At 45.5% G+C, this 12,740-nt stretch overlaps 1 protein-coding gene across 4 annotated transcripts in view; it reads right to left on the bottom strand.

Moving 5' to 3' along the window:
• Positions 1 to 12,472, bottom strand: part of SLC18B1 (solute carrier family 18 member B1) — an 80,746-nt gene extending 68,274 nt beyond the window's left edge. For 2 of the 4 annotated variants that reach the window (XM_077486850.1, XM_077486851.1), the window contains exons 1-2: positions 12,341 to 12,472; positions 5,429 to 5,587 (exon numbers count right to left, since the gene is read on the bottom strand). In XM_077486850.1, the coding sequence (XP_077342976.1) occupies positions 5,429 to 5,578 (150 nt within the window). In that variant the 5' untranslated portion in view covers positions 5,579 to 5,587; positions 12,341 to 12,472. Of the gene's footprint in view, positions 1 to 628; positions 787 to 5,428; positions 5,588 to 12,340 lie in introns of those variants that run through there. The other 2 variants (XM_077486852.1, XM_077486853.1) reach the window with 1 other exon arrangement.
• Positions 12,473 to 12,740: the final 268 nt, after the last annotated feature.

Below are 12,740 nucleotides of genomic sequence, written 5' to 3'. Positions count from 1 at the left end.
TCAGGAATGCATAACGTGCAGAATGAAGGGTTCAGGAATGCGCTATGTACAGAGTGCAGGGTTCAGGAGTACACAATGCAGAGATCATGAGTTGTGCACTAGGTACACAATGTAGAAATCAGGCACACACTACGTACACATGGGGGGGGGGGGAATCAGGCGTGCACAGTTGAGGGATCAGGCGTGTACAGTGGAGGGATCAGGCGTGCACTGCGTGCATAGTGGAGGGGTCAGGCGTGCACAGTGGAGGGGTCAGAAGGGCACTACGTTCAAGATCCCTTGTTACTAAAGTGTGGCAAACATAGGTTTAGTAGAATGCCACCAGACAATGTCCTGTCATTTTCCAATACATTCTTCTTGTATTGTGACACCAGCAACATTTATGTTAAAGATGATGGATGGATGGATGGATAGAACACTCAGACATCCCAGATTATTTTCAGAGTCTCTGTAAGTACCATGTGACTTGTGCTGGCAGAAAGGAATACAGTCTGTGTTCTGTATGCCCCACAGACAATCTTTATCACAAGTCTTGCTCGTGCCAGTATACAAGCCTGGAGGGATTGGATGAATGATTTTGATCTCTATTCTCTCCATGCTGGCAGCAGTGCAGGGTAATACAACTCACTGTTTGTAGTTGCTGGGGCTGAGGAATCTGTCTGCTTCTTACAGTGTGTCCCCATAGTAGGCTGTGTTCTCTCCTCTCTCTCCCCTTCAATGCAGCTGCCGACATCTCCTCTGCTTATAAGTCAAGGAAGGCGGGCTGGGTACAGTGCTTCCCATTGGCTGAGGAGGCAGAAGAGAGATTGTATATCAATCTGCCTCTGAAATCTTCTTGCTGGTTCTAAGTAAAGATCATCGGCTTATGCGGCCAGGCTGCTGTATCCTTCCACAAAAAAATAAATAAAAAATAGTCCCCAGTAACATCTGCAAATACTAACGTAAATGTTGAGGCACCTTGAAGTACAAATGCCTCTCTCCCCCTATGCAGCGGCTGCTTGACAGTGGGAGCGGGTCTGGGTAGCAGTCCCGCCCACACCCGACATCACAGCTTGGATCTGACAGCTGCAGTCTCTCATGGGGGCTGAACAGTACACACCTAGCTGTCTTGTTCACCAATCCCTGGCTATTCTGAATGGACACACTCCTGCAGGTCCTATTGAGCTAGAAGAAACATTTTCACAAAAGAATAATGTGAGACAAAGCCCCGGGACAGCGGGACAAACTTGTAAATGAGGGAAAGTCGCGCTCAATCTAGGACTGTTGGGAGGTATGCAAAAAGTCTCTCATTCTTTAAGCAATACAAGTCAAAATATATAGTTTCATATTCTAAAAAAACTCAAATCGTTTAATAAAGCTAGGATTACATTTACACCAAAGTGAATAAATATTAGGCAGAAATGGTCATTGCTGGACAAAATGCTCCAGGCACCCTACAGAGCTGGCCACATGTCCGAAGGTCTATGCACTTGGTCACATGATTTCTACTGAAGGGAAATATCAGATACTAAGCTCTGATCCTTCTCATCTTTTCTTTTACTTTGCAGGGTCTGTAAAGAAGAATTCCAAGTATGGATATTTTTACATTGTTTCATTGGTCCAGTTTAAGTATGTATATAACATACCTGTGGTATCCCTCTAGAATCTGGAAATCGCTATAGTAGCAGTGTCTACACCAGTAATCTCCACTAGCTACTGAGCACCATGCTGCATTGTAAATGGAGAAGGCCGCTGGCTCAATATGGATGCCAGAGATCAGTTTGCATTCTTTCAATGAATACAAAGCGTTTTCTGATTGGACGAGGTTGAGTGGCGATGTCCCACTCTCTGCCTCATCCCACCAAAGCATGCTTTGCTTTCTTTTACAATGCAGTGAGGCAGCCACTAGGGATGAAAAAACTAGTGGAGGAGATAACCATGGTAGCGGTGTCTACTACAGCGATTTCCAGCTTCTAGAAGAATCCCACAGGTATGGTATAGTATCTCACAAAAGTGAGTACACCCCTCACATTTCTTTAAATATTTTAGTCTATTTTTTCATGTGACAACACTGAAGAAACTACCCTTTGCTACAATGCAAAGTAGTGAGTGTACAGCTTGTATAACAGTGTAAATTTGCTGTCCCCTCAAAATAACTCAACACACAGCCATTAATGTCTAAACCGCTGGCAACAAAAGTGAGTACACCCCTAAGTGAAAATGTCCAAATTGGGCCCAATTAGCAATTTTTCCTACCGGTGTCATGTGACTCAGTGTTACAAGGTCTCAGGTGTGAATGGGAAGCAGGTCTGTAAAATTTGGTGCTATCGTGCTCACTTTCTCATACTGGTCATGGGAAGTTCAACATGGCACCTCATGGCAAAGAACTCTCTGAGGATCTGAAAAAAAGAATTATTGCTCTACATAAAGATGACTATAAGATGATTGCCAAGACCCTGAAATTGAGCTGCAGCATGGTGGCCATGAACATACACCGGTTTAACAGGACAGGTTCCACTCAGAACAGGCCTTGCCATGGTCAACCAAAGAAGTTGGGTGCATGTGCTCAGCGTCATATCCAGAGGTCGTCTTTGGGAAATAGACGTATGAGTGCTGCCAGCATTGCTGCAGAGGTTGAAGGGGTGGGGGGGGGTCAGTCTGTCAGTGCTGATAAAATACACCGGACACTGCATCAAATCGGTCTGCATGGCTGTGGTCACAGAAGGAAGCTTCTTCTAAAGATGATGCACAAGAAAGCCTGCAGTTTGCTGAAGACAAGCAGACTAAGAACATGGATTACTGGAACCATGTCCTGTGGTCTTGTGAGACCAAGATAAACTTATTTGGTTCAGATGGTGTCAAGCATGTGTGGCAGAAACCAGGTGAGGAGTACGAAAACAAGTGTGTCTTGCCTACAGTTAAGCACGGTGGTGGGAAAATCATGGTCTGAGGCTGCATGAGTGCTGCTAGCACTGGGAGCTACAGTTCATTGAGGGAACAATGAATGCCAACATGTACTGTGACATACTGAAGCAGAGCATGAGCCCCTCCCTTTGGAGACTGGGCCGCAGATGGGCAGTATTCCAACATGATAACCACCCCAAACACACCTCCAAGATGGTTCCCGCCTTGCTAAAGAAGCGGAGAGTAAATATGATGGACTGGCCAAGCTTGTCTCCAGACCTAAACCCTATTGAGCATCTATGGGGCATCCACAAACGGAAGGTGGAGGAGCACAAGGTCTCTAACATCCACCAGATCCGTGATGTCGTCATGGAAGAGTGGAAGAGGACTCCAGTGGCAACCTGTGAAGCTCTGGTGAACTCCATGCCCAAGAAGGTTAAGGCAGTGCTGCAAAATAATAGTGGCCACACAAAATATTGACACTTTCGGGCCAATTTTCCCTGAGGGGTGTACTCACTTTTGTTGCCAGCAGTTTAGACATTAATGGTTGTGTGTTGAGTTATTTTGAGGGGACAGCAAATTTACACTGTTATACAAGCTGTACAATCACTACTTTACATTGTAGCAAAGTGTCATTTCTTCAGCGTTGTCACATTAAAATATATAATAACAGTTACATAAATGTGAGGGGTATACTGTACTCACTTTTGTTAGATACTGTATATGCATAATTACATGCATGACCAAGCTGGACCAATGTAAATATGTAATTATTCTTTAATGTTTGATCTTTCTTCAAGCATGCTAAAAATAGCTTGCACCACCCAAGAGAGTGTGAAATTATCAGCTAAGCATTTTCTACTTGAAAGTCCATCACAAATTATTTATGTGTGTTTATTCAATTATTATTGCAATGGCTGATTCTTGAGTATGGTAATGAAAGACCTAAAAGTTTGTGGAAAATATTCTGTTTTACACCTGCCACAACCCAAAAACCTCACAGCCACAGATGCCTGACACCACATCAAAGGGTGATGTTCAGCAGAGTTAAGCCAGCCATACATGGATCAAAATTTGACCAGTTTAGCAGAAGGGACCAGCAGAATTTCGATCTACTGATCAACTTTTGTACAATCACCCTATCAGATTTTTCCCACTTGGTCAGTGCTGCAGGCTATAGTTTGCAACGCTGATCAGTTTATTCTGACAGCGGAAAAGTCTCCCCACTGTCAGAATGCAAAGACATTTCCCCCGCCCCCTCTACCAATGTATGAATGGGAGAATCAGGAGAGGTTTTTTTTCATTCAAACTTCTGGCTGAATGAAAAAAACGATATCATCTATGGGCTGCCTTAAGGCAGTGGTCATCAATCCTGTCCTCAGGGTCCACTAACAGGCCAGGTTTTATGTATTACTTTGGGGAGAAACAGACTAGAATACAGCAATCACTGAGCAGACAATGATATCACCTGTGATGTATTTCAGTTATCTTGAAAACCTGGCCTGTTAGTGGACCCGAGGACAGGGTTGATAACCACTGCCTTAGGGTCTATACTTTGCAAAGGAGCCTTGGTGCAGTTGTGTATTTGCAATTGTATGCAACAAAAACGTATATTTGAATGCAAATTATCCAGTTTAGACTTTGTTTTTCCTCCATGCACCTTGTGTGGATGGAGGAATCTTTCATTTTTTTTGGCTGAAAATAAAAACAAGACATCTATGACCAGTTTTAAAGAGTTCTCACAATAACAAGTACTCCATTAAAGTCTCCCTCATCATTTTAGCTAATTTTTTGTCCTACTGATAATAGTCACAGTAAATAGTGTAAATCTCTCCCAGCGAGGGCACAAACAGCAATGAAATCTGAAAGAGATTCTAATCTTCCAATGCTATTAATTTTTTTTTTTTTTAAATGAGGAAATTTGCATTGAACCAACAGCAGCTTTCAACTCACTGGAAGCTTTCGTATGACACATATTACAGGGAAAAAACATGAACAGACAGGCGAGACTGAGTGTAAGGCTGCTTTCACACTGGGGCGGGAGCGGCGTCGGCGGTAAAGTGCCGCTATTTTTAGTGGCGCTTTACCATCGTTTTAGCGGTGGTCTGCGGGCGCTAGTGGGGTGGTTTTACCCCCGCTAGCGGCTGAAAAGGGGTTAAACCCGCTGCAGCGGCGCTTTGCCGGCGGTATTGCCGCGGTGTCCCATTGATTTCAATGGGTAGGAGCGGTTTAGGAGCGGTGAATACACCGCTCCTTCACCGCTGCAAAGATGCGGCTGGCAGGACTTTTTTCACCGTCCTGCCAGCGCATCGCTCCAGTGTGAAAGCCCTCCGGCTTTCACACTGGAGTTAAAGGGGCCGGTTTTTTTCAGGCGTTACACAGGCGCTATTTTTAGCGCTGTAACGCCTGAATACCGCCCCAGTGTGAAAGCAGCCTAACTGGCACACGCCACTCAACCACCTTGCTTGTTCGTTTTAACTGGTATTCCCAAAAATTCTTTACACAATACTATTATGAATGGGTCAAGGACCAGGTTTGTTTTTACCTCTTGAGGAAAAAAGGGTCCCAAAATGGAATAGCAGATCATAGAACTAAAGTTAAGTGAAGCAGTAGAAATAAGTGTCAATATCTGATTCCTTGATAGCTTTCTGATGCTGTTAGAATTATCAGGTGTGCTGTCAGTAGGATCAGTCATCTTGATTATCTGAAAAGAAAAACACAAGAGTAAACAGTTGATCAGGCATTGCAGTGGTGTAACAAGACAAAAGTTTAGGAGACATCTACCTGTCTTTATGTGTCTCAAGACTGCTGAGACTTGACATGCACCATCCCCAACACTGACAGCAACACAAAATATAAGAAGCCTTCCTGTATGCCATAAAAGAGGGAGCAATCAAGCCACTCAAAAAATGTTTTGAAGTTCACACATAGTCTAGCCACTGTAAGTGATGTCCAAAGTGCAGACTATCACTCCATACCTCCCAACTGTCCCTGATTTAGAGCAATGTCCCTCTGTCCCTCATTTGTACCTCATTTTGGTCTGATCTATATAGTTGTATATAAAATGTACTTTTTATCTATCAAAAAGTGTTTTCCAGTGCTAAACCTTTCATCTGATTTCTAAATTGCTGCGTTTGTAAATTCCAAAAGCCAATGTGATGGAATGTTAGTGGTAAAAAAAAAAAAAGCACTTGTGGGTTTAATCAATCTTGTTTTTTTTGTATAATTCTCCTTTAAGGGGGTGTGGCAAGGGGGTGTGTCCTATGCTTGCATACCTTTTGCTGATAGGTGTCCCTCATTCCCATCTCAAAAAGTTGGGAGGTATGTCACTTGTATATATTGGATTGTCTATAAAGTATAAAAGGGATTATAGAGTTACATTATATTGCATGATAACTGCATTGTGATGACATTAAGATAAAGTTTAAACTATTTTGCCATACTTGCATCTCCTACTTAAATGTCTTTTGGAAATGGAAAAGCTTAGCCAGCACAAGCCGGGAGTAAAGCTGCAACATGGGTAAAGGGCTGCGGGAGACACAGTCTACACATGTGTGGCATCCAGTACCATACAAGAAGAGAATCTACACAGCTACCAAACAGAAAAGTGTATGGGAAGTGTAGCTACCCATCGCAGGAGCCAGGCACATGAATTTACCACCCACTCTGGAAACAAGAAGCAGTCTTTGCAGCTTTGTTTTTTGATTTAGGGAGATTAAACTTGGAAGGGGAAGGGTTGCTATGGGATACCCACTTGATCAGCAAAGATATCTTCAGGGACACAAACTATATAGACGTCTCCTCTTCTACCTCCAGCACAGATTTGCTTGTAGAACTGCATCTCCCAGGACCAGCTAGCACTGACAGTTTGATCTAACTAAATCTCAGTCAGATCCAAGTGAATGCCCTTTGCAGGCAGGGACCGTGGGCCCCTTTGGTAGTGTAGAAAAAAGAGAGAGGTCTTTGGTGCTAGCTGTCCTATTCCTGTGGCTACTGCTCTTAGTATCACCTCTTCAGGCACTGCAAGCCCACCAGGTTGCAGCTGCCCCTTTCACTAGCCCTCCTGGCTACTTCTCCACAGTCCTCCCATGCTGACTCTGCAGCCATCCCAGACTGCTTGCACCCAGTCACTTCAGGCATGCCTCTCAGTCTTCTGACTGTCACACACCATCCCACATGGCTGTCTTTCTCCCTGATGATTTGCCCGGTAGTGTTCTCCCACTGTCCTCTGCTTGTTTCCATGCCTCCTGGTCAGGATCTCCTTGTGTGTCAAAAGGAAGGGTTCATTCTGCACCCAAGCCCAGGCCTGAGCTCACCTCCTCCCCCAAGACTGGCAAGCTATTCTCAAAGGCCTCCGACAGCCTAACACTCCATCTCCATCTTCCACCCAAACTCCACACTGCCCCGCTAAGCTGACCCAGAGTATTTGAGGGTGACTGCCCCCTGCCAAACTATCTGTTGGGGATTGGTAAGGGCGCTCAGAATACTCCAGCCAGCTCCTCCTATAACCTTCCCAGCTGCTTCTGGAATCTTCTCCAAGTTTCCAGCAAGCAGGGAGGAGTCACCAGAGATGTTGCTGCTGAGTCATCCAGTCCTCCCTGTGTCACTCAAAACCCTGACCCAGAAAAACACACCTACAAAAAATGACCTACAAAAATCCTAACATTAGCACTCTAGCCACGCTGGGGGGGGGGCTACAGAAGTTTCCTGGGCTTCCCGATACCACAGATCAAACATCAGCAGGGCAGACATTGTGTTGCTGCAGTCCCTTCCTTAAAGGGGTTGTAAAGGCAGAAGGTTTTTATTTTTATTTTTTATTTTAATGCATATGCATTAAAATAAAAAGCCTTCTGTGTGCAGCAGCCCCCCTCAGTCACCCTAATACCTACCTGAGCCCCACCTCTGTCCACGAGTGTCTTGGCCATCTGAGACTCTCCCTCCTGATTGGCTGAGACACAGCAGAGGGGCCATTGGCTCCCGCTGCTCTCAGTCAGCAAATCAGGAGAGGGGGGCGGGACCAGGCCTCTGTCTCTGAATGGACACGCTGAGCTGTGATTCGGCTTAGGTGCCCCCATAGCACGCTGCTTGCTGTGGGGGCACTCGACAAAAGGGAGGGGCCAGTAGCAGAGAAGAGGAGAATCTAGGCTGCTTTGTGCAAATCCACTGCACAGAGCAGGTAAGTATGATGTTTGTTTGTTTGTTTTTTATAGAAGAAAAAACAGAACTTTACAATCACTTTAATCCAGGGCTTGACAAATTTGCTTGGAATCTAGGAGCCAGCTAAAAAAGTTAGGAGCCAGGTCGGTAACGGGGATCCGGACCTGTCCCTGGCCTGACATGGAGACGAGTGAGGGGAAGATGGCGCAGCCCCCCCACCTGTCTCCAAGTCATTGCCCTTAGCTCTTAGAGGGACATTTTATTTATTTTTTCAAATGCCAATTTTTTTTTAAATTGCATTTTAGTGTAAATATGAGATCTGAGGTCTCTCTGACCCCAGATCTCATATTTAAGAGGACCTGTCATGCTTTTTTCTATTACAAGGGATTTTTACATTCCTTGTAATAGGAATAAATGTGACACAATTTTTTTTTTTTAAAAGAACAGTGAAAAAAATAAAAGTTAAAGTGAGAAAATAATTTTAAACGCGCCCTGTCCCGCCCGCATATGAAAGTGGTGTTCAAACCACACATGTGAGGCAACCTGTAGAATTTTTTAAACGTCGCCTATGGAGATTTTAAAGGGTAAAAGTTTGTCGCCATTCCAATTTTGAAGCGTGACATGTTGGGTATCAATTCACTCGGCGCAACATTATCTTTCACAATATAAAAAAAAATTGGGCTAACTTTACTGTTGTCTTATTTTTTTATTAAATAAATTATTTTTCCCCAAAAAAGTACGCTTGTAAGTCCGCTGCGCAAATACGGTGTGACAGACAGTATTGCAACGACCACCATTTTATTCTCTAGTGTGTTACAATAAAAAATATATATAATGTTTAGGGGTTCTAAATAAATGGAAGGAGATAGGCAGGCAATAAAAAAACAGGCAGGGGAAGCTCCATTAGCATTGCTGGTTGTCATACCAACGGCCACCACAAGAGGGCGCCATATTCCAGAAGGAATCATAGGACCGCAGAAGGCGTCAAAGCCGCGGCCTCATTTACCGGCCGCCGGCGGAACGGCCCGATGCGATCACGCCAGGGGGGGTCCACGGAGACAGGATACCCCCAGCTGTGCTGTCCCAGGCACCAGGTCGCTAATTCTAGTCGCAAATGCGACCTGGCGCCGGGTTTTGTCGAGCCCTGCTTTAATCCTTGCCACTTGGGCATCTTACTTACAAAAGTAAGCTTTCCTCCTCCTTTTTAATCCATTCCCTACCTCTTCTACTCTATTAGCCAAATGAACTCTAACAAAATTACTGTTGAATTCCTGATCAGTCATCCCCAGGGCCAGTGCTACCGCTAGGCAAACTAGGAAGCTGCTAGGCAAACTAGGCAGTACCTGTCTCTGTAAAGCCTTGAGTGTGCTCAATGTATTGGCTGGCATACACATCCACAGGGGTGAGTCAGTGCCGCCATACACATGACAACATATTGCTTTGATTACAGGCTCCCTTGCTCCCGCTCCTCTCACATAACAGCAGCTTGTGCCTTCATTATTAAACCTCCCGAAACCTTTGCTGAGAGACTGCCTAATACTCTACCTGTGCCGGTGTCCTGTCGGATAGTGTCCGCTGTGTACTGCGCATGCGCAGTACACAGGACAAGCAAATTCCGAAAATAGTCGAAGATGAATGGCGCCTGCGCCGTGAGTCCAGGTTCTAGCCCCACCATCCAAGTGAACATAGAGTTAGAATAAAAAGAGCCGTGTGATGCGAGGCTATGCCCAAAGCGTGGCGAGCGAAGCGTGGCGAGCGAAGCGAGCCTGCAAGGGGCCCTCTAATATGTACAGCCCTATGTCCACTTGGATGGTGGGGCTTGCATCTCGACTCACGGCGCAGGCGCCTTTCATCTTCGAAGATTTTCCGAATCTCCTTCTGCAGGCGCAGTACGGGGCGGACACTTTTAGATGGCCGGACTCTATATGTCACAACACCGGCACATACATAGGTGGGTTGAGCAATTAATCTGGAGTCTGTGCTTGGAAATTATTTAGACTCCCCAGCAAAGTGCAGCTAAGCCAATTACCAGTCCATCCAACCAGGAAGGACTGTAGTGCACAGCTGCAAAAAGCACTAAAAATGCATAGGTGTGAATCAGGCCTTAAGTGCCGGTTCACACTAGCGCGATGCCAGACATCGCATGTAATTCGCAGCGCACGGCTGTTCACATTACATGCGATGTCTGTGCGGGTGCGATATCAGCCATACAGATAGTATGGCTGATATCGCACCGCATTTGGTCCAAACACGCACAGGACCCTTTTTTCTGTTCGGACCAGAATCGGATCGCATGTGTGTTCACACATATGCGATCCGATTCATGTCCGAACTGTCAGTTCGCAGTGCGATATGCGACCTGAAATGGGGGTGTCGTTAACATATAATGACACTCCCCATGAGATCGCATATGGCAGTGTGAACTGCCGTGCGTGTCAAGTGCGATGCGGGAACCCGATGTTGATTCGCAGGGTTCTCGCATCGCACTAGTGTGAACCGGCACTAACGGTGGAAAAAGTTCTGAAAGGATCTATCTTTGTCTCATTTTTTACATTACAGAAACCTGAAAATTTAAAGCGGAGGTCCACCCTAAAGTGGACCTTCCGCTCATTGGAATCCTCCCCCCCTCCGGCGCCACAATTGGCACCTTTCAGGGGGGAGGGGGGTGCAGGTACCTGTACAGTACAGGTATCTGCACCCACTTCCGGCGTAGATTCTGCAGAAGGTACGCCCCTTTCCGCAGAATCTACGCCCCTTTCCGAAAGTCCCCCGCTGCCTGCTGGGAAACACACGGATCCCAGAGACAGCGGATACCATCCTTGTTGAGCAGCGTGACTCGCGCATGCGCAGTAGGGAACCGGGAAATGAAGCCGAAAGGCTCCACTTCCTGATTCCCATACCCAAGATGGCGGTGGTAGCACCCGAGAGACGATCGAGAGATCGGCTTCGGGTGCCGACATCGCGGGCGCGCTGGGCGGGTAAGTGTCACTATTTTAAAAGTCAGCAGCTGCAGTATTTGTAGCTGATAGCTTTAAAAAAAAAAAAAAAAAAACGGCGGACTCCCGCTTTAACAGGGATGTGTAGACTTTCTATATACATTGTATCTGTTGTCATGCAGGAAAATGCACCAAAAATGAATGTATATGCATTCCATCGAAGTCTTTGATCTCCAAAATGCACCGTGCTGCATGTAAAAAAAAAGTCCCTGCACCTTTCCAAAAGACGCATTGCGGGAAATTTCACATATGTGAATGGGACATAAGGTTAAATGGATTATAGTGTGTTTCTGTGGATCTTAAAACACGCTAAAATGCATAGCTGTGAACCTAGCCTTCGATTGACCTAAGGGCCACTTCACACTAGATCACGGTGCACATTTCCCTCACCGCATTCACAACGTACTGCAGTTGCGATCTGCAGCTGGTGGCAATATTATGACACCCAAAATGCAGGTTGAAAGCGCAGTGTGTTTGCCTGCACCAGATCGCCTGGTACAGAGGTACCATGCGATGCGGTTGCAGCGAGTTTCCAAAAGTAGTGCATGCGCTGCTTTTGGTGTGCTGCTATTTCAGCCCATTCATTTTGAATGGGCTGAAATCTCACTGAACAGAACTGCTTGTGAATTCACGGTGTGAGCCGGCCCTTAGCCTAGGTAAACACTGACAGTGGGAATGAAATAGTGCGAGTTCAGCTGAACTTACACAATTTCATTCCCACATGTCAGTCCCGACTTCGGGGGGTGATTTCAAAGACATTTGTACCTGCGGGTTTCTACACAGATCTCTATTGAAATCGCACCCCGAAGTCGCCAAAAGTAGCACAGATTCAGACAGTGCCATTGCCACCGATTTGGCATGCCAAATTGCTGCAATGTGAACCAGGGCTAAAATCAGAAATCAGATATACACTGATGTCTTTTCCAAACACTATCTGACATAAGACAACACGTGCCTGGGTCCTAAGTGATTGCAATAAACATTGTGGCCAGCTGGTGCTACCTAACCATCCACACTTACCTTACAAACATCTTTCCTATATTCAGAAGGGCATTCTCCTATTCATCAAAGCCAAGCAAAGCAAAGTTTAACACACAAAGAAAACTCCCTGACCTTCATATCTCCCACAGCAGCCAAGTAAAGCACACAAGTAGCATTCCTGAACATAAAAGAATGAAGAAAATAGAAAAGAATACACATTGACGCAGATAATTAAACATTCGTTCCTCAGTTATCAAACACCAGGGCCCTCAGATACAAGACATCGTTTGGAAAAGAAAGTGTCCAATCAGTTGTAAAATGACCTGTCCCCTGTGATTTTCTGGCTCCTCTTTCTTCTTCCCCAGCTGAGATTGTGCATTGAGAGCTCTAGCTCCTACTCAGGGCTGTCCTGTGTACTTAGACTTGCCCTCCCCTAATCACATGGTGCTGGATGAAGCACATTCTTACACAATTCACGCACTGTCATCCGATTCCTACCCTTCTCTGTGTGTCATACTCCTATAGTACAAGAAAATTGACCCTAAAGAGCCCCTGTCATCTCCCCATGCATGTTAAACACAAGTGAATACATAGCTCCCAACTGTCCCTAAATGGGAGGGACTGTCCCTGATTTGGAGCAATGTCCTTATGTCCCTCTTTCCCCCTTATTTGTCCCTCATTTTGGTTTTATCCATATAGTTGTATATAAAATGCACTTTTTAT

This window comes from Lithobates pipiens, unplaced genomic scaffold (assembly GCF_037356315.1).
Source record: "Lithobates pipiens isolate NorthernLeopardFrog02 unplaced genomic scaffold, aLitPip1_a1.2 Scaffold_18, whole genome shotgun sequence".
NCBI classification, from domain to species: domain Eukaryota; kingdom Metazoa; phylum Chordata; class Amphibia; order Anura; family Ranidae; genus Lithobates; species Lithobates pipiens.
The sequence above is the reverse complement of the archived record's forward strand: the minus strand, read 5'-3'. Positions and strand labels throughout refer to the sequence as shown.